Source organism: Thamnophis elegans, chromosome Z (genome assembly GCF_009769535.1).
Source record: "Thamnophis elegans isolate rThaEle1 chromosome Z, rThaEle1.pri, whole genome shotgun sequence".
Classification (NCBI taxonomy): domain Eukaryota; kingdom Metazoa; phylum Chordata; class Lepidosauria; order Squamata; family Colubridae; genus Thamnophis; species Thamnophis elegans.
The window spans coordinates 82,427,341-82,454,871 of NC_045558.1; the positions used below are offsets into that span (position 1 = coordinate 82,427,341).

The following is a 27,531-nucleotide window of genomic DNA, read 5'->3' on the forward strand; positions in this document are numbered from 1 at the left end:
GTTACAGATTATCAAATTCTTTTATTAATTCCAGTTTGATTAAGATATTGACCATTAGCCATGATAATTTGATTTCTTAAGAAATTATTAAAATAAGTTAAAGGAGATAGTAAGCACCAGTAGTGGTTGCCAATTTTTTTACTACCGGTTCGGGGAGGGCACTGGTGCATGACACTTCTGCGCATGTGCAGAAGCATCCAGGTGGGTGGCTGGAGCCTCCTGCCGCCATTTCTACCAGTTTGCCCGATCCGGGCCGAACCAGGAGTAACCCACATCTGGTAATCACATAATACTATTGAAAGAATTTTTAAATGCCTGGGTAGCTATGAAATAGCTTTTGTTTATGTATGAATGATCTGTAATTATTAAAATATTTGCTTGTGATTTTCTAAAATCATTTATTTAACATCAACATGCATATAAGTGCAAGATAAAAGAAGAATGTTGATATTGAAGTACTAACCTATATTGAGACTATTTAAAGAGATACATATAGGAACCACATCATATTATGAAGTGAATGACACTGAGTACAGTTTTGTGCATATTGCCATATCAGAATGGGACAGCTGACTGCGGCCAGCTCACTACTGCCAACTTGCCATTACCAAGTTTCTGCAGGACAGTTCCACATGACCAATTCACCATGGGGACAACTTGTTGCGGTTGGTTGAAGGAAAAGCCAGTGGGGTAGGCAGGGCAATAAGTGCGTAGGCAGAATGCATGGGGTGCAGTGGTCAAGCAAGTGGGTGGGCAGAGTGGGTGGGGTGCAACAAGATGATGGATTGCCTGGGCAGCTGGGGGAAAAGCAGAATGGGAAGCCGAGTGGTGAGCGGTGCAGTGGGAGAGTGAGATGGTGGCCAGAATGCACGGGTAGCAGCTGGTGAATGAGTGAGTGGGCAAAGTGTCTGGGGTGTGGCAAGACGATGGATTGCCCGAGCAGCCAGAGTGAAAGCCAGGCAGGTGAGCAAGTGGTGAGCAGAACATATAAGCCAACAACATTGCTTGTTGCTTGATATCAAGAGAGTGGGTTGATAGAGCATACAGGGTCCAGCAAGAGGTTGGATCACACCACCAGCTGCAGTAGTGTGTCCCTGCAGAAGCAGCTGCCTGCCGCCCAATTGGTGCTCAGTGCAAGCTGCCATGGGATTAATGAAAATGAATCTGAGGCATAGGAAGCTCAGTGTTTTGTTTTGTTTTTTGCCTTGGGCATACAGTATATGCATATTATCTTTTTTTTAAAGTTCCAATGGCTGGCTGAATTGTCTCCCAGGAATCCTAATTGCCACACTGGGCTCCAGACAAAAGTGGGCGAGGATGGTGAGGGCAGCCAGAGCAGGCAGTACAGGACGACTAGCTGCATGGGGGTGGGGGTGGGGGTTGATAAGGTTTACTGACTCACCATGATCACATAAGATGCATTGGACAGGGAGAGCAGTGTTCTGTGTGCTTCCTTAAAGTGGCCCAGACCAACTTGAATCGAACATTGGTTCACTAGCAATTGGGCTGCTGCGGCTGCTGCTACATGATGGGACATGCTCCATGTTGCTTCTTCTGCTGGTGGCATGGTCCATCCTCCTGCCACACTCACAAGCTTTGCCCACCTGCTTTCTTACCTGCCATACCCCGCATACTCTGCCCACCTTCTCGCTTATCTATCCACCTGGCTTTTCCTACAACCGTCCATGGTGAGTTGTTCCCCCGTGAGTTGACAGTGTGAAATTATGCTGTGTCGACTTGGCAAAGGCGAGTTGGCAGAAGTAAGTTGGCTAGAGCATGCTGGCCAGAGCAAGCCAGCCATGGTAAGTTGTTCAATATCTCTATAGCTCAGCCAACAACATTGCTGTTACAAATGGAAAAATCCTTATGTACGTTACTTTGAATTCCATGGCTAAAGTTGGAAAATCAATGGGAGATGGCATATGTCTATGCCCTGCATATTCCTTTTCTAGTTTCACTTATTTTCAACAACTTTTTCCAATCATTGGTGCACTGTTGTTACCATCTTTCAAATCTTTGTTACCTTATTCCCATTCTCTGCATTTTATCACTACAGTCCTGTGAGGTAGACTGAGTAGAAATATTTTCTAGCCTCAAGTTAACCTATGAGCTTTCATGATCAAATGAGGACTTGATCTGGATCTCACTACCTTAGCCTAACAATTTAACTACTTTCCTAGTATCTACCAAAATTATCCAGCAATAATAGATTTATACACAGCAGATTTAGATATTGTAGAGACAAGATAACTATTCAAGAATAGTTCATTCCCTTTACTTGTGACCACAGAAAATGTATGAAAAAACCAATACAAGTGCTTGATGTATTGCAAATTTTGGTAGCAAATAACTTCATCTGTTTTCTCCAAGGCAATTTAATATATTCTGTGAGTTACCATGTTTCTCTTTACCAAATATTCTAATATTTACATTGAACATCTTACTTTTTAAAGCACACATTTGGAAATACATATTTAATTTTTGGAGATATATATTTAATCATATTTTTTAAAAGTCTGCAGATTGATATATAAATAAGTCAAGTTTATGGATGTGTACAAGCAAATCAAAAAGATTTACTTGCTCAATAAAGGAGTGGGATGAAATATCAGAATAAAGAAAGAAATGGAGAGATGTCAATAGGTCAGGTTAAAGGGAAATCCATATTACTGTACTTTGAGTTCTCATGGTAGGAAAGAAATGAAAATTAAGGGAACCTTTTCATAATTTAAAAAATGCTACAAGCAAAATTCAAGAGAAATTAATGTTGAAGCTCCCTTTAAAATAAACTTCCCAGATCATTCTCCTTAATGCAGAGTTCCCCTTTTCCAAAAATTTTAAAAAAGGAATTTTTTTTTACATGACACACTTCACTTTATTCCATTAGTCCATAAAATTCAAAAATTTTCTTTATTATAGTTCAGCTTAAGTTTATAGGTCTGCTTATAGTTCAGCTATCAAGTTACATCAGAGTAAATGGAATGTGCATAAATGGAATCTTGGCACAGAGCTGCTCCTTCTGGAGCATGTGGGATAATTTGCATAGAAACTTACACTGCATGATATTTAGAACTCTAGAGAGCGTACAATATCTATGAAGGATTTAACAGGCTGTTGAGTAGATACTTTAAATGCATTTATTAATTGGGGTTCTGTTTCTATGTGCTATAGATTATGCTATATAGCAAGATATATATATATTTACACTAACAGGTTTAATACATGCTTTTCGTATATAGGAACAAAGATTTATTTTACCTGATTGATCGTATGAAGCCCATGCTAGATTTTCTCCACATTTTCCACTGCTAGATTCAGGACTGTGTTTGAGGATTCTTGTGCTAGCAAGTGCTTCTGAATACCTTGTTTAATACAATAAACAAGTATTTGCTAAATATAGGGAGCACATAGCCTAAATGATTTAGTCAGACGTATACATGATATAATTTGAGAAGAAATTTTACACTGGTGGGAAAAAGTCATCTACCCCCACTTTTCCTGCTAACCTTTCCTATTTTATTGTGCTGCCTCTGCTACCTTGAGGACCATGATTTTTTCCTGTTTTATGGACAAGTGGATTGCTTTTTAATATGACTGTCTGACTGGGCCTCCAGTCCCAGCCCTAGCATGGTGCTTCTTATATTTAATAAAATTGAGTTTCTTGCATTTAAGCTTTCTCCTCTTCAGTATTGAATTTCTGTGACAGCCTCCATCTTGAACGTCTTCTACTTTTCAACTATGTTCTAGATTGTACTTCTTGTTGTATCTAATTCTTGTCACAATTTGATTTGACAATGAATACTGTCTTCTGTTGGTACAAACATTATTCCCTTTGAAGTAGATAGGTCTCTATTTATTTCAATGCTCCCGCTCCTAGATTTGCAATAGTTGTAACTGCTATTTAATTCTCCAGTCTGAAGAAGCCAATGGCTGTTCATGTAAGTTAGATTTAGTGTTATTTGAGCCAACACGTTTATTTGTTTTTCTAGTGGCAGAAATTGCATGGAACAGGTTCACACAAGTATATTTTGGCAATTGCACTTAGCCTCTGGGCAGTTTAGAATGTCAGCAAATTGCCCCCAACAATCAGAAGGACGGAAGGCTGAGTCAACCTTGAGCCCCATCAGGAACAAATTCCAAGCTGTGGACAGAGTCTGTCCACCAGGGCTCTTCTTGTATGACCATCCCTCAATTTGGAAGCTCTACCAACAGAGGGACATGGTGGCTCTGGGGCTAAGGCGCTGAGCTTGTCGATCAGAAAGGTTTGCAGTTCGGCGGTTAGAATCCCTAGTGCCACATAACGAAGTGAGTTCCAGTTACATATCCCAGCTTCTGTCAACCTAGCAGTTCAAAAGCATGTAAAAAGTGCAAGAAGAAAAAATAGGGACCACTTTTGGTGGGAAGGTAACAGCGTTCCGTGCACCTTCATGCCAGTTACATGACCATGGAGATGTCTTTGGAGAGCGCTGGCTCTTCGGCTTAGAAATGGAGATTAGTACCACCCCCTAGAGTCTGGAACGACTAGCACATACAGGATGTGCGAGGGGAACCTTTACCTTTAGCTTACCAACAGTTATTCATGCTTTAATTAACCTATTTAGCATTGTATTTCATATAAAGCTATCCTTGAATGTATCAAAACTTTCCGAAAAATGCACTGAAGATAATCTGAAATTAGATTTTTTTAAAAAATCAGAACTCAACTATGCCATCTATGAATAGTGTAAAGCAGCACATAAATGAATCAGAAGAGTAAGTCTCTTCAATCTGCCACAGTATCTGAAGAAGAAACATGAATCTGAATTATAGGTACTTGCAGAAGGCTGTAGAAAAGCAGAAATAGCATGTGTGGTATCTCGCTCTTCCTTCAAAAGCAGGTAGTATAGAGGCAGATGTAGAAGCCTGCTTGGGCAGGAGGTTGAACTAGATGACCTGCAAGGTCCCTTCCAACTCTGTTAATCTGTTAAAACTGTTAGTAGTATTCATCCTCATTGCTGAGTTGCAATTCAGATGTAGTCCATTAGAGTTTAATGTGGTTGGCGATTTCCCCACCCCAACTAACAAACGAGATATTGCTGCCTTAATATAACCAGCAGAGCTTCTTTTTCAGTACGTGGAGCAGTCACTTATTCCTCAAGGGGCAATGTTGGGATTATGCAGTCAGATTACAGATGAATTCTGCTTCTTGCCATTTTCAAGCTCTTTTGCAAGAAAAGGTGGAGATTGATGTGCAACACAAACAAATCACTTGGTCCTGTTCTAAGTAAGGAGTAGTGGTGGTGATGAGTGAGATAGCCTCTTTTGAAATTATTTGCCCCCTTTTCAGCATTCAGATGTAGGCTAGATGGACACTTCAACTGGCTTCTATACAATGTGGTGCCTGAAAAGGGTCAGATCAGGAAAATATTCAACACTTGGGGGAAGGGAATTATACCAGATTTTTTCTTTTCTTTTTTTAAGAGCACAGCTGCTGAACTTTGACAAAAAAAGAAGTCAGGAAGGAAAAAAAGGGGGAGTTGGAAATCTTTTTAAAGTAAGCCAGCAGCAACCTGAAATCTACCTTTCCAATCAGAGACACAGACACATTCTTCCATGGGCAGAAAACACAAAGTTCATCAGAGCTGAACCAAAGAATGAAACACAGTCAAACATTAACATTTACTTTAAACCAATGGAAGGTGTGTGTGTGTTGATGCTTGTTTCTCACTGGAAAAGTAGGTAACAGATGCAGGAAATAAGAATAGCACATTTCAGCCACTCTCTTCATCTTCCACCCTGCGCTATCCGAAGGCTGCTGCCAAAGCCCGCTGTGTTTCTTGCCATCGGGCGAGCACCAAAAGTGCACCAGAAGGGAGAAGCGCCAGAGGTGCATTTAATTCTCCAGGGGTGGAGGGGACTGGTTGTCAAGATTTGGGTTGTGATGCATTGGCTATGATTAGGCATCCTTGGAGAAGCAGTTGAGAAATTGTGGTGGTAGTATATCAGTGGATGAGGGCCAGCCATGCACAAAGTGCCTTGGAAGGTCCTCTGCTGGAAAATCTGGGGTGAAATGGGCAAGACCCTGTGGCCCTGATGAATTGTCCCATTCTGCCAATAGGCAGCTGATAAGTATAGAGGCCCATCCCACAAGTGTGGCTTCATCCACCAAGCATGGAGGCTTGTTTAGGAGTCTTTCTAGCATTAGAATGTGATGCTGGGCCTTAATCTAGCTGAACTCTTCCACTCTTTTGGGCTTCTTTTGGTTTTGCAAAGCTTTTTGGTGCTTGTCTGTCCTCAACTGGATGGTGGGCCTCCCAGTGCCTCCGCCACCACTCATCTGGTACCCCATGCTTGCTTAACAATCTGCACATTCATTTAACAGTGGCATTAGGCAGAGCAGGGAGTGGGGGGTCATTAAGTGATATTATCGCACTTAACATTTTTCACCACTTTCAGCCATAATGGGTCACAGGCTCCATTACAGTCAAGGACTACTTGCATCAAAAAAGTAATCTGCATCATTTACTTATCATTTAATTAAGAAGATCTAATTGTACTTACTGCTGTGCTTCTCTGTTTAATTTCTTACAGAGTTTTAGTGAAGGAACACCGTGCTTCTTCCTGTAGTCATTGTGGGCTCTTAAGACTTCTTCTGAAAATTGCTTGGAGGCTAATGGAGTATAAAATAATATAAATATTACTAAATAACAGCACATCAAAACACAAAATCCTACAGTAACTTACACTTTAAGCCTCTCACGACAGTCACTCGAGCCCTTGTGATCTCTAAGCTGGAATACTGCAACGTGCTCTACATGGGGCTGCCCTTGAAGAGCACCCGGAGACTTCAGCTAGTACAGAACGCGGCCGCGCGAGTGATTGTGGGCGCACCTCGGTTCGCCCACATAACACCTATCCTCCGCGAGCTGCGCTGGCTGCCTGTGGATCTCCGGGTGCAATTCAAGGTCTTACTTACCACCCATAAAGCGCTCCATGGTAGTGGATCTGACTATTTGAGAGACCGCCTTCTGCCAATAACCTCCCTGCGTCCCATCAGATCGCATATAGCGGGCCTCCTCCGTATTCCATCCGCCAGTCAGTGCCGACTGGCGACTACCCGGAGGAGAGCCTTCTCAGTTGCTGCTCCGACGCTATGGAACAATCTCCCCGTGGAGATTCGTACCCTGACCACAGTCCAGGCCTTCCGTACAGCCCTCAAGATCTGGCTAGCCCGTCAGGCCTGGGGATAAACTCTTCCGCCCCTCCCGAATGCTGAGAGAATGTTGTGTTTTTAGTATTTTTCAGTTATTGCACATTTCTTTTTATGTTTTGTCTTCACTCCCCTTCCTTTATTATTGTAAGCCGCCCTGAGTCCCCTCAGGGAAAAGGGCGGCCTATAAATGCTATTAAAATCTAAATCTAAATCTAAATCTAAATCTAAAAAATCTAAAATCTAAATCTAAATCTAAAGAAAAAAAATCAGTTTTATCAATGTATAGAAAACTTACTCTACAATATTTGCATCTTGGATATAGGAACTCTACAAAGATACATTTTGGAATTAAAATTTCAAACCCACCAGATCCATCCATCCATTCATTATTCTGTTCAACAATTAAATAGTTAATAAATGTAGGCACAAATTAAGCTGGTTAACCCTAAACTAATATATCCTAATATTCTTATGGGAATTCTGCTGATAATTTGAGGGTGGCTGTGCTGTCCTTTATTCATCCCCAATCTGTCTCAAAATATGTACAGTTAGTCCTTGATTTATTACCATTTGTTCAACAACCATTCAAAGATACAAAATCACTGAACAAAGGGACATGTGATCCATGTCCACTGCACTGCATCTGTGGTCACATGACCAAAATTTGGGGTTGCTCCTGGACCTAAAGCAGGAAAGGCAGCCATTGTGAGCTCCCATGCTGAGCAGCTTGGAAAATCAGCGAAGTGCTTCGTCCGGGTGAGTTAACAAGATTGCTTGAAAGTACAACATTCCTGTAATTAACCTCCGGTTGAAAAAACTCTTTTAAAGAAAAAGTGGCAGGAGATACTGGGGGACAGGCGTTAGAAAGCTCTCCCACCCTCGGACCAGCAGCGAACAGACAGACGGAGCCATTTACAGAATAAAATAAACTATAGATCTTGAGAACTGTTTAACTGTTGAAGGGCTAGAAAGAAAATTGGAACTTTGACTTTTACTTTACTCTTTATCTTTTACAGACTTTTATAGGCTTTTACCTTGAACATTTGTTTATCTGTTTTCAAGCAGTGAACTTAAAAGATAGAGATGATGAATTATTTGTTTGCACTGCCATCTAGTGGTAAATAAAAGCTGGTTAAAAAGAAGAAGAGCTGCCTAAGAAAACGACCTTGAAGTAGGGCTGATAACATTGAACTGATGATAAAGTCGCTCTAGAAGGAAGAAATTAAGACCAGCTGTGTAAACATGGTGTTGCACTCTCTTGCTGCATTATAATGGGCTGCTGAGAAGCAGAGAAGTGGGAGTGGGAGGCACCGTCTTAAGGTGGTTCTCCTCCTATCTCTCGGACAGGTTGCAGTCGGTGTTGGTTCGAGGGCAGAGGTCGACCCCTAGGCCCCTCAAATATGGGGTGCTGCAGGGTTCGGTCCTGTCCCCCCTCCTATTTAACATCTACATGAAGCCGCTGGGTGAGATCATACGCCAGCACGGGATCAAATATCATCAATATGCGGACGATATTCAATTGTATCTGTCCGGCCCGTGCCAACTCAGCGAAGCAGTGGAAATGATGTGCCAGTGCCTGGAGGCTGTCAGGGTCTGGATGGGAGCGAACAAGCTTGCACTCAATCCAGACAAGACCAAGTGGCTATTGATGTTGCCTCCCAAGGTTAGTCCATACATTCCACCTCTTAGCCTGGGGGGTGAAATTATACACCCCTCAGAGAGGGCCCGCAATTTGGGTGTTCTCCTGGACCCACAGCTGACATTAGAGCACCATCTGTCGGCTGTGACCAGGGGGGCTTTCGCCCAGGTTCGCCTGGTGCACCAGTTGTGGCCCTACCTGGACCGGGAGGCACTTCGAATAGTCACTCATGCCCTCGTCACCTCAAGACTGGATTACTGTAACGTGCCCTACATGGGGCTGCCCCTGAAGAGTGTTCGAAGACGGGGCTTCCTGGGAGGAGCTTGCTGGTGGTGGCAGCAAAAAATCAGCTGCCTCCGAATTCCTGGCTACGTACCTGTTTAGAGGATCTTCCATCTGACGTCTTATCAGGTTTTCTTATCCTTCAGGCAAGAAGGAAAGAAGAAACTGTTTTGCTGGCAAATGCTCTTCGATTTTTGCAGCTTTTGTGCTTGCAAGGAAAGGGGGGCTAGCCCAAGGCAGAACGGCTGTCCGTGCTGGGAACTTCAAACTGCCTTGTGCAGGACAAAGTAAGACTCCCCCACTCTGCTCAAAGTTTTGTTTGATTTAATCTTATCACGAGCTGAATCCATTTCCGTGCACAATAATTGTTTATCAACATTTTAGCTTCTTTCTTTTTCTCCTCCGAAAAATTATTTACTTAGAGGCTTTTAAAATGGCGCCGAGCAGGCTGGTTTCTCCGGTAATAATGAACACTTTTTGTTAATCCTCACAAGAATTCACAAGAATCCAAAACAAAAGAGATTGCTTATCACATGTTTTGGTTTCACAATAGGCCAGCAGAAGCTTTTTAATTAGCTTTATTTCTACAAGAATGTTACTCCTTCATTAACTTTGCTTATCTGGAAGTTAAATGGTGATGAATCTGCTGAACGGTCTTGTTACAATGTTTACTCACTGAAAGTTTTGCCAAGCCTTAACTTCAAAATAAAAGGGGAATTCAGCCTCTTCACTTAAAGCTGCATATTCAGGCAATAGAGTTTTATTAACTGCAGGCAGATAAATTTTGAAATGGCCTCAAAACCAAATATTAACTTGAAGTTGTAATTTTTTTTTTCTTATTACTATTCAAAATACCAGCTTCAATTTTGTAAAAGGCTTTCTTATCCAGCTGCGTTACAAGATGGCGATTTTATAGCTTCTGCGTTTGATATATGACACACTCAATCAGCCCTATTCTCCTGAAGACTTCTCCTTATTAACTGTTAAAAATCTATAAATAGTACCCCATTTAAAACCGAGGGGAGCAGAGACTTTGTTTGTTTGTGCGTTTTTTATAATGGCTCCCAAATCGAAGCAGTCTAAGCGTTTCCTTAATAATACATCTCAAGAAATTGTTACAAAATCGCTGCCCTTGCCTCCCACGCCCTCCACTGGAGATCTCTTAACGCAAGAATTTCTTTTTGAAACCCTTAAAGAGTTCAGACAGGAAATTAAACAACTTTTATCGGACTTATATGATAAACTGGACGCCAAGATTGCTCAAACAAGGGAAGATACGATCAGAGTTATGACTGTTATGACAGGCTATGTTTCTGAAATGGAGGACAAATTGGATCTTTTGGAAAAAACTAATTCTAATTTGACATCTAAAATTCAAACGTTACAACAGGAAGTTGAAAATGCTCAAAAACAACTTGTTATGATAAATTACAATAAGACTGCGTTTGCAATAAGAGTCAGAGGATTGCGTGAAAAGGAACAGGAGAATTTGAAACAGACCTTTTTTGAAGCTTTCAGACGTTCGGTGGGAAGTCCGGGATTTAACTTTGATTGGCAGATTCAAAAAATTTATCGCCAGAACTCGTGTGTAGCAAAACAACGACAGCTTCCGAGGGACATAATTATATATTTCACCACAAGAGAATCCAGAAATGCGATAATACAGAAGTTTTACAATAACAGGCTGCGAATCGATGGACAGGACTTGATTGTTTTTAAAGAAATACCATCTCAAATATTAAGAGCAAGGAGAGACTACACTTTCTTAACTGAAAAACTCAGAGATTCTCAGATACAATATAAATGGGAAGTGCCATCTGGTATCACAGTCACATTTGAGAACCAAAAATATCGTCTCAATTCTGTTTGCGAAGCCCGAGATTTTTACTACAAAACCCTGAAGGCGGGACTTCCTGATTCATCCGGACTTGGAGAAAGACAAGGAGAAGGAGAAGATAAGCAGCGGGACACGTGGCTACAAGGCGGCGGGTGTTGCTTTCCCTTTCCGGAAGGGCAGAAGAGTAAAGAATAAAGATCCAGCTATGCCTTTAAAATACTTCTTAAATTTTTAATTTGAATAAAATTTCAGGACTCCTGTCTGGTATAAAATGACAAAGCTGTATACCGATGAAGAGATATTGAGACTGAAAGAAGCGGTGCTGAATTTGGACATATATTATATGGGACTTATATAAGACTTGTTTGAATCTTAATTTAAACTGCGCATGATCTATTCTTTGGGGCGAGGAGAGCGGAGATCATAGTTTTCTTGGATTGTGGTTTGGGATGAATGGAGTCGGGTGCATGGGGTAGATGGAAGGGTAGTGAAAGTTCAATTAGATTATCTTGATCCAGAATGTAAGCTGATTTTTGTATAAATTGTTATTTGAATACAAGGTTAAGAAAGATTATCTGGAGAGTCTACACGAGGGTGGAGTAAATATGAGAGGAGCAATGGATGAGGATAAAATATATATGCGGACACGGGTAAAGGCAGGATGGGAGGTATAGAATTTATATGCGGAAGCAGGTAAAGACATTGTTTAAAATTTTAAAAATAATGAGAAGCTGAGTTTAATGTTAGAGAGTATATTGACTTCTCTTTCTTGGGGGGGTTACCCCCCTCCTTTTTTTTTTCTTTTTATTATTCTTTTCTTTTTTGTTCTTTATTTTTTATTATTTTTTATTATTTTGTAACTTCTAATCTATTTGGTTTCAATATACTCCAGACTTTGCTTGATAAAGAACGATGCCGGGAATGGGACCTGGGAAGTCGGAAGGGGGTCAGGGAGGGGGGTTCAGGGGGTGGGTGGGGGGGAGGGTGGAAGTATAGACTCAATTTTCAGAACAATGAATGCACTTGGATACTGTTGTTGTTTTTTTCTTCTTTTTTTCTTTTCTTCTTTCTTTTCCTTTTATTTTTCTTTTGTTTTAGTACAAAACAAATAGACCAATGAATACTAGAAATACACCGAAGCGAGGTGTAGAGGGAAAGAAGAGGGGGGAATTAAGAGGGAGTGAGAAGGGAATGTAAGGAGGGTGAGATGGTGGGAAGGGGAGAAAGGAATGGCTGAGGGGGAGGGGAAGTAGAAGAGGGGATTGTTGGAAGGGAGAAATGAAAGTTGGAGGGGTAGAAGGAAGGGTGTATGTAGGATAGAAGTGTTATGAGTTGTTTATTGCTTCTTCTTTTTTTAACTGCACAGTATTTAAGTGATTGTATAAAGGAAAATGAAAATGTAATAAAAGAATCTTTGATTATAAAAAAAAAAAAAAAGTGTTCGAAGACTACAATTGGTCCAGAATGCAGCCGCGCAAGCGATATGGGGTGTATCTAGATATACCCATGTTACACCTATCCTCCACGAGCTGCATTGGCTCCCCATTGGTCTCCGGATGCACTTCAAGGTGCTAGTCGTTACTTTTAAAGCCCTACATAGTTTAGGACCTGGCTACCTGAGAGACCGCCTCCTGCCACTTACCTCCCAACGACCAACAAGATCGCACAGGTTGGGCCACCTCTGGGTGCTATCAACTGGACAATGTCAGCTGGCGGCCCCCCGGGGGTGGGCCTTCTCTGTTGCTGTGCTGGCCCTGTGGAACGATCTACCCGTAGCGATCCGGACCCTTATCACTCTCCCAGCCTTCCGTAAAGCCGTCAAGACCTGGCTGTTCCGGCAGGCCTGGGGCTGTTGATTGATATCCAGCCCCGCTTAGATGGAATGGCTGATGTGGACTTTTAATTGTATTTTTTATTCTTAAATTTTAAATGTTTCTTTTGTCTTGTTGTGAGCCACCCAGAGTCACAATGGGAGTGGGCGGCATACAAATTTTATTAAACTCGAACTCAAAACTTGAAGAGAATACCTTTTGATAGTTAGTGTGCTTTTTTTTAATTGGAAGAAGAAATTTGGTTAAACCAGACAACTCAGACTAAAGGGTTTCTTTTTTTCTTTTTTTTACTTGTCTACTTTGGTCCTTTTCAAATGCAATTTTTATCTTTCTCCTTCCTTCCCCTCCCCCCCAACTTGCCTTTTTTATTTTTCTTCTTTCCTTTGTTGTTTTGCAAGGAAGTAAGGTTTACCATTGTGGAATTAATTTGGGGGCCTTTTTCTTTTTTCTTTTTCTTTCTTTCTTTCTTTCTTTTTTTTTTTTTGAGCTGAGAGCCTTTCCACCAATCCCATTTTTCTTCTTTTTCTTTTTTCTTTTAACCCCATGTTGGCACTACAAAGCGAATGAATTAAGGTAGCAAGAACCTGAAGACTGGGTCCAAGAACGGGGGTCGGTTTTTTTTTTTTTTTTTTTGGTTTTTTTTTTAAGGTTGGTGTTTGAGCTGCTGTGGGCAATTCCAGGATTACAATCAATTTACCAATTTACCTTTTGGATTATAAAATTGGATTATAACTCAAACACAACAATGTCAGAATCAAACACCAAGATGAAGAAAATAACATCATATGCATCTGCAACAGCAACAGTGCCTCAAATTTTTGGTAGCCTTTCAGGATAGGCTAAGTCAAGAAATATAGATAAAAGCAATTGCAGTAATTTTCTTTATTGTTGATTGCTAGAATGACAGAATTCTAGCAACTCAAGAGTTTTTCTCTGCCCCAGCTTATACCAAACAAAATGAATTAAGTTTGCATTGAATTCTTTTTTTCCTGACACTTTCCTCTAGATGAACAATGGATGATAGATGAACGGATGGACAGACAGACGATAGGTAGACAGACAGACAGACAGACAGTCAGACAGATATTGTGGCCCGTCAGCTGCCAGCAGAACGAGCAGCAGAGAGAGATGAGGTTGAGGGAGAGCCTGGGCCAACTTCAGTCTTTGGTCTTCATGGCCTGAGTGGAGTGAGAGCAAGAAACAGATGGGGCTCATCCCAAATGCATGTATGCCTAGAGAGGAAAGGAGAGGAGAGCAAAGCAAACAATAAGCCAGCTCTCACAGAAAAGAAGACATAGATGCTCACCAGCCCCTCACTGACTGGGAAATAAATAGTAGGGATTTGGCAATGACCAGTTGTCAAGACAACCATTTGTTTTCCAGTGTACAGCAATCACGTCAGATTTCTTTGCCAGAACCAGGTTTGTTGGGACTAATTTCTCTGTATTTGAGGTGCCAATGGAATCTTCCTGCTGGGAAATAATAGGGGAGTGAATTTTCCTGAGCTGATGTGAACAGAGACTGTTCTTGTCCTGTTTTTAGAAGGGGAAAAGACTCATTTGTGATTCATTACTTTTCATTTTGTTTATCCAATGTGAACAAAGACTGTTCCTGCCTTGAGTTAAATAAAAAAGGATTTGTGTTACTCATGAGTAAGCGATTTCTCATTGCTTGTGAAGGCTGGGTCAGAACAGTTAATAGATAGATAGAGGAGTGGGCTGCTGGGGCTTCACACGGGTTCTGGCAATCATCTAGCTAGGATTCTGCCCAGTTCAGCAAACCCCCCAAATGCCACCCCTGGCTGGCCATGTCAGCCCACCCCTCCCACTCCCCCCTACCCTCCCAGGAGTCTCCACGTGGGCCATTCATCATGCCAGGTATGTGCAGGGCCCATGCAGAGGCTCGGGAAGGGGGGGAAATGGGCCTACCAGAGGTTCCCGAAGTCCAGAAATGGGTCTGTTTCCAGCCTCCGGAGGGCCTCTGGAGCCCAGGGGAAACAATTTTTGCCCTTCTGGAGACTTGAAGAAAAACCCCAGGGCCTGGGGAGGGCAAGCACACACACATACCGTCGTGGTGCAGGAGGCTGACCAGGTCATGCGCACCTTGGCCACACCCACCTGGCAATAGGGCAGTGAACTCATTGCTGCAATTTTTGAAGCCCAGCCCTGGATGCATGGATGGATGGATGGAGGAATAAATAATAATTGGTTAAACTTATGATCATATCAAACAAAAATAAAATACAGGAACTGATTTCCAAAGTATAACAAATAAAAGAAAATACAGTAATAATATATATGATAAATACAAGGAATCAACATCAGATAAATACAGTACATCACTTTTACATGACACCCAATCAGTTTAATTTAACAGGTTCTTAATTCAACTGTCTTATCTATAAACTTAGCAGCTCTGCTCCTAATGTATACATTAGAGCCCATGAGGAAATAGGACCCTCTGCGATTCCAAATACAGTGGGCAGTTCTTTCAAATAGGGTTGTTAAGTATCTAAGGTTAGTATTCTAAATGTGGCCTTCTTAATGACTTGTTTCTTCCACTCCCATTCCCAAAGCCTTGATTACATTCCTCCATACTTTAACTATGCTTTCTGACTACTACACCTTGATATCTTGCTCAAAAGAACAAGAAGTAATATGTTCTGGCTCTGCCACAAGGCAAATGTATAGTATTATTTCATATCTATTGCTATCACATTGTTCAAGTAAACATGGGAAGAAAAGGAACATTCGTTTAATAGATAAAGGAATGGTTTTGGACAGCATGCTTGTAATTTTCAGATCTTAAGATAATGGAGTGGTAAAATCTGATTTGGGCCTTTGTGATCATTTTATTAAATTCATTTATAGTTGAATGCCAGTAACTAAAATACCAGTATTTGTTAATTTAGGTGAATGAAATGAACAAAGACACACATTCAATTTTACAGCTACTAAAATTGTCGGATGAGCAGGCACAAAAACAGCCAGGGATGTGATTGAAGCCTAGGAAAACGGCTCGTCAGTTAAAAGGAGTGCTGATTTACCATCAGCCTATCAAGTACTTAGAAGGAGGGGGCTAGGCAGCACAAGCAAACCACAGCTAATGACTTAAAAGCCAGCCATCAACCCAATCAACACTTTAAAAGCCAGATACCGCAGGCCCTATAAATACCACACATGTACAGCACACACTCGGCTAGAGAGAAGCTCCCTGAAGATGGGCTCCAACACAAGTCCAAAAGCTTGGAAGACAAAACCGCTGGTCCTGGGTGACCAACCCAGATTGGATCCTGCAACAAATATTCACCTTATTCATGAGAAATTACAGTATTAGCTTGGATTTGAAAAGTGAATTTTAATAAACTTGGAGCAATAAGATGGGCAAGAGGATTTTTTTTAAAGCAAATAGTAAAAACATAGTTACCAGCAAGGGAAGGAAAAGGATGCTATAGTAATTTCATTAAAATGTTAGTTTAAAAGCTGAATATTATAAAAAATAAACTACGAGAAAAACATTTCAGAATAAGCTGAAATTAGGAACAATACCAATAATAATATTATCTCATATGCGCTGATGATAAGAGAAAAAAAAAATAAGCATTTTGCAAGCTTCTTGGTAAAAGTCATATCAAAAAGAAAAAAACTACTCATCTCCAAGTTTGGGTTGGTCTTCTTTGAGAAAAAATTTTTTCACCAGAATTCTATCTGAGCTTACAAGAAATAACCAGTGGTTTTGAATTACTTCTAATCTCCAGACTGGAAATTTTGGATGAATTTGTTAATTTTTCCATACTTCAGTGTATTGTTTCTAAATGGTGGGAATGCTGTTAATATAACAGAAATTAATTTCATAAAGCAATTGAAAATTATTTGTTATATACTGATTAGCATGCTAGTTAGGTATCAGCTAGACCCGTGATGGCGAACCTATAGCACGTGTGCCACAGGGTGGCACGCAGAGCCTTCTGTGTAGGGACATGCGCTGTCGCCCCAGCACAGACGAAATGCTGCCCGCCACACCCCAAAACAAGTGATGGGCAGAACAGAGTTCTGATTGGTGGATGTGGTTTCGTTTCGTGCCTCCCATTTAAGTTGATAGACAGGCAGGATTTGTGAATGGTCCCTGCTACTTTCCTTCTATTTCAAAATATCCTCCCTACCCTTTTGCTTTTTTCACCCCCAATTCCCTCCAGTAGTTATCATTTTCTATCCTTCTTTCAAAAATTACAGATACACAAGCAAATAACCTGTGCATTGATGAAACCTAATTGCAAAGAATGGTGTGTGTAAGACTAGACTAGTGGGATCTTGCACACTACTCTCATATCTCTGCAACAATAATGGATCCCTCGCTGCCCACTTCCTTGCCCTGTGTTTGGTCCCCTTGGTGTGTTCTTTTCCTGTGTCATGTGCAGAGTGCCTTTCAAATCAACCCCTGCAAATTTTCAGCCCTCACCAGAACACTAGAAAGGAGAGAAGGACTCTCTAGCTTCGCCCTTCTTCAGTCCGACACCCTCCCGCCCTCCTGTACCAAGGCAATCCTTCACATTCACCCCATTTCCCTGCCATATTCCCATGAGGATTGCTCCCCGGCTCCTTTCAGGAACCCACCTGATCTCCCTTCTAAGGCTAGCTGGGCTCTGCTGCCTCCTCTTATCCTCCCCCCTGCTCCCCACACCAGCGGCAACACCAGGTAAAGAGAGGTGGCTGCCCTGGGACTTTGGCAGGGTGTCCAGAAAAGGTCTGCCCTGGGGAGGGGAGGGTGGCGGTGGGAACCCTGCAGATGCTGAGGCCAGAGGGACTTGGCTGACCTGGTGCAGAGATGAGAACGGCGGAGCCGTTGCAAGGATGGTGTGTGCATTTGTGTGTGTGTGTGAGAGAGAGGGAGAGACTCAGCTTGCTTCCCTTCTTCTAAGTTTGCAATCACTCTCAAAAGTTCAATTTGTCCTCCAGGATCTGAGTAGATCCTTCTAAGAAGAATTCACTGGCTTTGTTAGGGTTTGAGAGGGGGGGGAGGTGGGGAGAGAGGGAGGGGAAAGAGAAAGAGAGGGGGAAAGAGAGGAACAGAGAAACAGAGGCAGAGAGAGGGAAGGAGACAGAGAAAGAGAGAGAGGGAGGGAAATAGAAAGAGGGAGAGTGGGAAAGAGAGAAAGAGAGGAAGGGGGAAAGAGAGAAAGAGGGGGAAAGAGAGAGGGGAAGAGGGGAAAAGAGAGGAAGGGAAAGAGAGAAAGCAGGGGGGAAAGAGAGAGAAAGAGGGGGAAAGGGGGGGAACAGAGAGAAAAAGAGAGGAAGGAAAAGAAAGGGGGAAGAGAGAAAAAAGAGGGAGGGAAAGAGAAACAGAGGCAGAGAAAGAGAAAGAGGGATAGAAAGAGAGAGGGGGGAAAGCGGGAGGGAAAGAGAGAGGAAGGAAAAGAGAGAAATGATGTTACAAAAGTTTTTTTATTGTTGCTAAACAATATTTCAAAAGGAGAAAAAAATGAAGGGGCATAAAATTGCATTTATCACGTTCTTCTCAGAACTAGCTGAACGTTTATCATTATTTTAGGTAGTAAAACCTTATTATTCATGTTAAATTGCCGTGTTAACACTTTGCGATAAATAAGTGGGTTTGGGGTTGCAGTTTGGGCACTCGGTCTCTAAAGGGTTCGCCATCACTCGCCAGGTCTACAGGTGACTTGAAAAGTGTACTTAAAAATTGTTCATTAGGCACTCCTCCTCAAACTGGAATTAATTAGATCAGTTAAAGCCCTGGGACTGTTACTGTTAATTGTCAATGTTTTCATTAATGGAGAAAGAGATGGAAGAAATACTGAATTGAACAGATTTTTTTTAAATAGGAAACATGGCTAATATTCTGGAAAAGGGACCTAATTTAAGATGAAATTAACTGAAACAAGTTAGAAATAATGCAGGAAATATAATAGAAAACAAAACTTTTCTTTTGAGAAAAATATATCAAATATATAAATGTAGAGTACAAGACATTTTGGACAGGATTGTGGTCTTCTTGGATAAATACTTTTTCTATACTTCATGCTGATTTAAGTCTTAGTCTGCTCTATCATAAAAAAGTCTACTCTGCAGAAGATTCACAGACTTATTAGTACAGTACAATGAATTCAATAAAAAGCAATATAGAAAGAAATAAACCAAATAAAAGAAGCACAGATAGTTAATGGGTTCTTAGAGGAAATTCATTAAAAAACAAGGAAAACAAGGGGAAAAAACCCCAGCATGGTTGCACAAAGGGCTCTCAGACAAATTGGAAGAGAAAAGGGATAAGTACAAAAAATGGAAAGAAGGATACATACGTAGCTAAGGCAGAATACCAACAAATAGCACAAATCTGCAAAGATAAAGTTAGGAAAGGTAAAGTTCAGGACAAAGTAAGACTTGATATGTGGGAAATTATCCCATAATTGGCTGGGTGAAATTAGCTGGGATCAATAGGATAGGATAGAATATTCTATCTGGATCAATTCTATCTGGATCAAAAGATCCCAGTGAACATTTGCCAAGAGCCATATGGAGAAAACAGTCCTGGGAAAGCTTTTAGATAAGGAAGCCGAATTCATTTCGGGTGTCTATGTGAATAGCAATACACAGATACACCAGAGATGAGAGGCCTCTATTATCTGAGATATAAACACACAGAATTAGCCTTGCATCCTTTTGCCGCCTCGTGTAACAAATCAGTCATTCCCATATGCCTAGGCTGAAATGTAACACCCTATGTGATTTACAATTCTATACTTCCTAACTTCCCCTTATCAAAGAGTACCCTTTGTCCCTCCTCCCTGCCTTTTTGCCAGAATGTGTATCAAGAAGTGATTTGTAACATACTGTGAGATGCTTTGTTTGTATTAAACTGCTGACTAGCTTTCTTTGAACTTTCCTAATAAAGGGGCGCTCTAAAAGAATAGAGACTTGCCATTTTCACCCAGTCTGCAGTGTGTGTGTGTGTCTCATTGCCAAAGCAGCCTAGGAATTAGAAATTCGTGGAATGGTCCATCGGATTGTGAGTATGCTTGTATCATCAATGCAAGCTCACTCTCACAAGTGGTGACCCTGACGTGATCCATTTCACAACGCCAGGAATCAGTCGAGGTGCGACGCAGGGAGGCCCGGACAGGTCGAACGGACTCATCGCGTGCCCAACACCCCCATCTCTTACCCAGGCCAATCCGTAAGTATGGGGACAGATTTATCTAAAGAACAGGTGGTTCGCCTTAAGGAAAAAGAGCAGATCGCTCACCTTAAGGAAATTAGACAAATAGTTGGAGCTCACAAAATTATATTAAAGGATAACGGAGACACATTCACGCTTTCCAAAAAGCAGGCAGATGAATTAGCATCTTTAAACCCCACTGCCCCTTCCAAGTATGAGGAAATAACAACAAAGGCTATAGGGGGAGAGAAAAGGGAAAGCAAAGAGGAGATTTTAAAGCAAACTCCTCAAGAAGAAAAATCCAACACCCCAGAAAAATCTGATATCCCTCCTAAATATGAAGAAGTAACAACAGAGATTGTAGAAAAGGTAAAAGAGGAAATCACATCAGAGATTGTAGAAAAGATAAAAGAGGAGATCAAACAACAGGCTCCTCAGGAAGAAAAATCTAATATTTATCCAGTTTTAAAAAGTACTGAGTGCTCACTCGGTCTCCTCACTGCAGGAATGCAAAAAAAGAGAAGTGGGGAGGACGTGAAACTGGAGGACCTAAAATTAATGGCTGCTTTTCCTGTTGATTTTGCAGGAAAAAATCCTGTGTTCACCCCCTTGTCACATAATATTTTAAAAGATTTAAAATCAGCCATAGTAACTTACGGCTTATTGTCTCCATATGTGCAAGGTTTATTGCAGAGTTTGTCTGAAAATTATGTTTTATTGCCAAATGAATGGTACTCAGCAGCAAAAATACTTTCCACTTGGCAGATCATCATGGAATGTTTAAAAACTCATGAACAAGCCGTGATGGGGGGACCAGACACCCCCCTGCTATATTTGAAAACCTCTTTGCTAAATTCACACTCTCACTCTGAATCCAAGGCTTTCTTTTCCCTTGTATGCATGCCTTTGTTATCTTTAGCCTTTGAAGTTCCTCAACATTACACTTCGGGAGATTAATTTTGGGGCATTCGGCTAGCCCCACACAAAAGGCTGCTTCTTATTTTCCTTCTTATTTCAATCTCTTGGCAAGTGAATCTGCCTGGCTCTTCCTATTTCTTCCGGTGATTCCGGCTACCTCTATTTCATTTCTTGTCTCAAGGAGTTCTTGTTACTCCCTTTCTTACTTACTCATCTAATTTTTCTTCTGATTGCTTTAAGCACACTTTTCTGCCTGAGCACCTGAAACTTTTTCACAGATGTTTCATTTCTCAGAAACCTGCACTCTTTGCAGCTCTAATTACAAAAGCCCGTGTCAGATCTGAATTGGAATGGAAAAAAAAAATGTTTTTGTGCATGCATGAATGTGTGCCTAAGTTTTTTGTGCACCCTCAAGGTAATTGTAGATAAAATGTCTTCAATCCAAAAGACAGGAATTTTAAAGTGTTCAATTTTGTAACAAATTTGCTGACTTTCTGGCCACCATCAGATGAAAATTGTTGCAGCTGTAATAGTTGTCTTTTAAAAGAAAAGTAAGAAATTTAGTAAGTAATGAGGTAAAGCCTGACTGAATGGGAAGACCTAGGTAATTGGACTTGATTACTTTGATGTAATGTCTGTTAAAACAATTCTTAGGTGTCCATCCCAGGTTCTGTAATTAAGGCACGACCGGTTATTTTAAAACTGCATGTTAATTTGTGGGGGAGAGATTTGTTGTCTCAGTTTGGGGCAACCCTAACTTTGGAGTAAGGTAGAGAAAGAGTGATAAAAGAGTGAGAAAAAGGTAGAGAGAAAAAAGGAAGTGAATAAAGGTAAAGAGAAAGAGGAGAATTGAATTAAATTGATGTTTGAAGTTTGTAAATGGGCTTTTGGCTTGAAGCCGTGAGGGTGAGAAGAGTAGTTAGGATTTAAACTGCTCTCTGAAATTCCTCGCTGTTTGAAGAATGCATGACTAAGGATTTTGCATGTGAAATTAATTTACACAAGCAGTTTGATTGCAGTGTTAATATATGTTAAATGGTAAAAGTTGGTATGCACGTACCTTGATTTCTTTCATATAAAGAAACAGTAAGTTGCAAAAGTTGTTTAATGGGATGTGTGTATGCTTTTGTGATATCATTTCCAAATTTGTTGAGAGAAAGCATGTTTTAAAGAGCAGGATAGCCGTTTGTAGAATTGTTCAGCCCTGGGCTAACTTAAAGTGATTGCGTGCGTGAGTTCCACCCCCCCCTTCCCCCCTGAGTCATTCCTTGGAGGGAAACAGGAGAAGGGGGGGAGAGAGAAGCTTGTTGAGAGAAAGCAGAGTGAGAACAAAGGAGAGTTTGTGAGAGGTTAGCCCAGCCGTTCCCCCCCCCCTTTTTCCCCCTGAGCCTTTCCTTGGAAGAAAACAGGAGAAGGGGGGAGAGAGAGACGTGTGTGTGTGTAACTGCTTTCAGACCTAGAGGGAGAGAGACAGTAAGAAAATAGAGCTCATTGGCTTACGTATAGCTCTTTGAACTGATGGTAATGAATGTTTTGTATTAAGAATAAATGAAATGGACCCTTTAATGAAACTAACATTAAAAAACAATGATCCAATTTGGATTGAACAGTGGCCCCTCCCCATTGTCAAGTTAGAAGCCTTAAAAGAAATTGTGCAACAGTTGTTATTAGATAAAAAAAATAGAATTGTCAAATAGCCCTTATAATACTCCTGTATTTTTAATTAAGAAAAAATCAGGGAAGTGGAGAATGCTTCAAGATTTAAGAAAGATAAATGAAGTGATTTGTCCCATGGGACCCCTGCAATGCGGTTTACCAAATCCTAATATAATTCCTCAAAATTATGCTTTAACAGTTATTGATTTAAAAGATGCCTTCTTTTCAATACCTTTACATAAAAAGGACAGAGTATTATTTGCATTTACAATTCCTGTACTAAATTATAGTGAGCCAACAGTAAGGTATCAGTGGAAAGTTTTACCCCAGGGAATGCTAAATAGCCCAACGCTTTGTCAATATTACATTAATAATATTTTAAAACATTTTAGAGCCAAGTATAAAGGTATCCTATTCTACCACTACATGGATGATATCTTGCTAGCAATAGAAAAAGATGCACAAAGTGCATATCCACAGATTTTAACAGAGATCATACAAGATTTTAATGATAAAGGATTTAAAATTGCTTCAGAAAAAATTCAAACTATGCCACCATATTTATATTTGGGACATAGAATCATGACATCTCACGCCTCACCAGTAATTCCAAAACTACCTGAGATGGATAAATGTAGTTTGGTGCAGTTACAACAATATTTGGGTTCAATTAACTGGGCACGTCCTTACATGGGATTAACTACGAGTCAATTACAACCCTTATTTGCATTGCTGGCAGGAGGAAAGGAGCCTGCTGCTATACTAACCATAGGGGACAAAGAAAAAGAGTGTATTCAGGTGATTGAGGCAGCCTTAACAAAAACCTGGGTAGACAGGATGGTTTCACACGTTCCTATCTCAGCTGCTATTTTCAATACCAAAAACTTGCCCACAGGGTGTTTGCTGCAAATACAACAGAACAAAGTGTTAGTGATTGAATGGATACACTTAGCAAACAGCCCGGGGAGAACAGTTTCAACAAAACCTCTATTGTTATCCCAGATAATTATAAAGCTAAGAGAGAGAGCTCGAGCTACACTGGGAACGGATCCAGAAACTTTTTACATTCCATATCCACTACCTTGGTGGGAAAAATATTTTCAAATATCAGATGCACTTCAATTGGCCTTAAGTGACTATTTAGGGACAATTAAATACCACTATCCCACAGATTATAGGTTTTTGTTACTGAATCTACAACATTTACAATTGACTTCCTTACAAAGTAAACTGCCAATTAAAAATGCAGTTACAGTTTTTGCTGACGGAACTAAAAACAGGGGTGCATGTGTGTATCAAATCTCAGGACAGTGGATAACTTACCACACGCACCCTCAGAGTTCAGCACAGCGTTCTGAGTTGGCTGCATCCATATTAGCATTTGAGAAATTAAAAGACCAAACATTTAATTTAATTGTGGATTCATTGTATGTTTACCAAGTGATTAACAACTTGTTTCATGCCTATCTTTCACCAGCCCTAGATAAGCAATTGTTAGATATGTTTTTACAGTTACAGCAATTAATAATGGATAGAAAATTTCAATATTTTGTGGCTCATATTAGGAGTCACCAGTCACTCCCTGGTATGCTAACAGAGGGAAATGATTATGCAGACAAAGCCGCTAGGGAAAGTTTTATTGGATTTGCAACTCCATGGGAAAGCCATGAGTATTTTCATCAAAATGCAAAAGCCTTAGTGAAGATGTTTGGAATTTCAAAAACTGAGGCTGTAGCGATCATCCAACAGTGCTCAACCTGTAGCAGGCAAGGTAACGCAATTCCTATGGGAGTTAACCCCCGAGGAATTAAACGATGTGAGATATGGCAAATGGATATCACACAATACCCTTCTTTCGCACCCTGGAAATATATTCATGTCACAGTGGATACCTTTTCAGGTTTTATTTTTGCAAGTCCACAGCGGGGGGAAACAACCAAGCAAGTGATCAACCATTGTATGCGCTCTTTTTCAGTCTTAGGAAGCCCCCTGGAGATTAAAACAGATAATGGACCCGCATACAGTAGCGCTGCATTCGCTACCTTTTGTGATCAATGGAAAATTGTCCATAAATTTGGCATCCCATACAATTCCCAAGGACAAGGAATTGTAGAAAGAGCAAATTTAACACTAAAAATGATGCTTGATAAACAACAAGGCCCCTTTAAGATAGGGTTGCCTGAAATCCAAAACCGTTTAAGCAAAGCCTTATACACACAGAATTTTTTAAATCTTACAGGCTCACCCATAGCTTCTACAGCTGGGGAAAGACATTTTCAGCGTAGCGTAGTTTCTCCCCGCCCTCTTGTTTATTACAGACAATTACCAGACCCTCAGTGGAAGGGCCCAGTGGAGCTCGTTACTTGGGGACGTGGATACGCTGCTGTGCAACTCCCGGACAGAGTGTTGTGGGTTCCTGGAAAATGCATACGACCGTTTCGTGAGAGACCAGTGAAGACAGATGATAACAAGGATCCCGAAGCAAGCCTATCCCTTTTGTTTCAAGCCACAGACGACTAACATTGCTCCCTGCGAAGCCTGTTGGTGTTTCCATTGCCTCTCCTGTGAGCTGACTGCAAACTCCAGTGCCACATTGTGGTGATTGAACAGCTTTTTGAAGAATATTTTGATTACACAAATCCTTTCTGCACTACTACTTGCCTTCGCATTACCCTTACTGTGCAACAGGCCCTTGACAGTCATTGGGTTAACAACTATCACGTAAAGATCTCTTGACCCCTCTTTTGATACTCAAGATGAAAATCCGTCCGGAACAGGTCGTTGGCCGGTCATATGTTCCCAGAGTACATCAGCCCAGGTGCCCATTTTTCAGAGGACCTTCGCCTGGACAGGAAATGGGATTTTGGGATTTTTGGGCTCTTCCGATGTCTTGTAAGCATTTTCTGTTACACCTTTTGCTAATGATGTTGGGAATGGGAATTGTGCTTTTAATTACATGGGGGGCATGTGAATATGAACGCAAAAATAAGAAGGGAATAGTGGAGGATATTCAAGAAATTCCTTTCACACACAACCACTCAAAAAGAGCGATCATTCCATACTCCAATGGGGAAAACTGCAATTCTCAAGGGATATGCATCTACCCTCACAATACATACGGAGAAGCCAATACACAAGTTACCTTAACTTGTTATTTGAAAAATCCAGCTGCAGCATGTTTAATTACATGGCAATTTTTGCCTGCAAAATTCAAAAAGGCAATCCAAAATGTGAGAGGTATTTCACACCCGAAAGAGAACGGCTGTTTATCACACATTAAAGTAAAAATTACAGAGAATTCTATAGGTTGGTATCAATGCACACAATACCAAAAAGGGCTACCTAATAAAATGATAAAAACAGAAGTAACCTCAAGAGCAAGTATAAAATTTCCCCCAGTTAGTGAGTGGTTCTTAACACTATTGAGTTATCAACAAGAGATAGGAGGAGACAACTCTCACCACCTAACAAAAAGAGAGATAAAAGAGGACATTTGCACAGCCTGTTTACAAAAAACCAAACAAGGCAAAACAATTTCCATGACCTTAATATATTATACTATGAAACCTGAATGCAATGGAACTTTAATACCACCATGCACACATAATAATACACAATACAATCAGTGCTATACACCAAATGGAATACAATGTTACTCCAGTCACTACTGATTGTCAATCCCATCACTGCACACCACTCTGCCTTACTGCGCAGGTAGCAGGTACTTTAGGTACCCGATACTATCATTATGGTATTGGTATAGATAAAGCAGGAAAGGATCCTTATGGATACATCATTGTAAAGACTGAAGCAACAAAATTGACAAATCAACCTGTAAAGTTTTTTTGGAGTTATGAGCAGGAGATTGCTAAACTCAACGATCTACCTACACCTCCAAAAGCAAAAAATATGTTTATTAATTTGGCTCAAGAAGTTGCTACAGAACTTATGTTAAAAAATTGTTTTGTATGTGGAGGAACCACTATGGGAGATCGCTGGCCATGGCATGTACAAGAAGCAAATTATACTGAAATAGCTCAATGGAAAGGGAACTTCACCTTTAATAACAACTTCAATGAAACTTGGCAAGTTACCTCTCATATAATAGGTCACATATGTTATACCAGAAATAAAAATAATCAGACTAAAAGAAATAAACCTATGGGATTTTTAAAATGTTCTAATGAATGGGAAAATAACACTTGGGTTTCACAAACTAATATGACCAAACCTGAAAACTCATTGCTGGAAGTAACTAAGTTACAAGGACTTTCAGACCCTGAGAATGATACTATTGTGTGGAATTCACCTGATGGGTTATATTGGATATGTGGTAATTTTGCCTATAATATGTTACCCACGGGTTGGTATGGGTCATGCATCTTAGGGGCGATTCAGCCTTCATTCTTCCTAATGCCTATAGAGAAAAAACAAAAATTGGGAGTCCCTGTATATGATACTCTTGAAAGACGTAAACGTACCATAGATCTTGCTAAAGGGATAAAAATAGGTAACTGGAAGGATGATGAGTGGCCCCCTGAGAGAATTATTGCATATTATGATCCTGCGACGTGGGCACAAGACGGTTCGTGGGGATATAGAACGCCGATATATATGATAAATCGCATTATTAGATTACAAGCTGTATTAGAAATAATTACAAATGAAACTGCATTGGCATTAACTAAGCTTGCAAAAGAAAGTGTATTGTCAAGAACTTATATTATGCAAAATCGTTTAGCCTTAGACTATTTGCTCGTTGCCGAAGGCGGAGTGTGTGGTAAATTTAATCTTAGTAATTGTTGTATACAAATTGATGATTCTGGAATTGTGATAGAAAAAATAACTCGAACTATGATACAAACTGCACATGTTCCTGTACAAACTTGGAAAGGCATATTGGACACTGACGGTTGGCTTGGAGGTATTTTTAACAATTGGAAGCAAGGTTTATTTTTTATTGGGATGATATTTTTGGGATTAACCATGTTGCCATGCATAATAC

General features: G+C 40.6%; 1 protein-coding gene across 1 annotated transcript in view; it reads right to left on the bottom strand.

Annotated features, from left to right (window-relative positions):
- The window catches only part of GLIPR2 (GLI pathogenesis related 2), a 56,285-nt gene that overhangs the window by 14,679 nt on the left and 14,075 nt on the right, over positions 1-27,531 (bottom strand). The window contains exons 2-3 of the mRNA XM_032238061.1: positions 6,541-6,649; positions 3,259-3,362 (exon numbers count right to left, since the gene is read on the bottom strand). Of these exons, the coding sequence (XP_032093952.1) occupies positions 3,259-3,362; positions 6,541-6,649 (213 nt within the window). The remainder of the gene's footprint in view (positions 1-3,258; positions 3,363-6,540; positions 6,650-27,531) is intronic.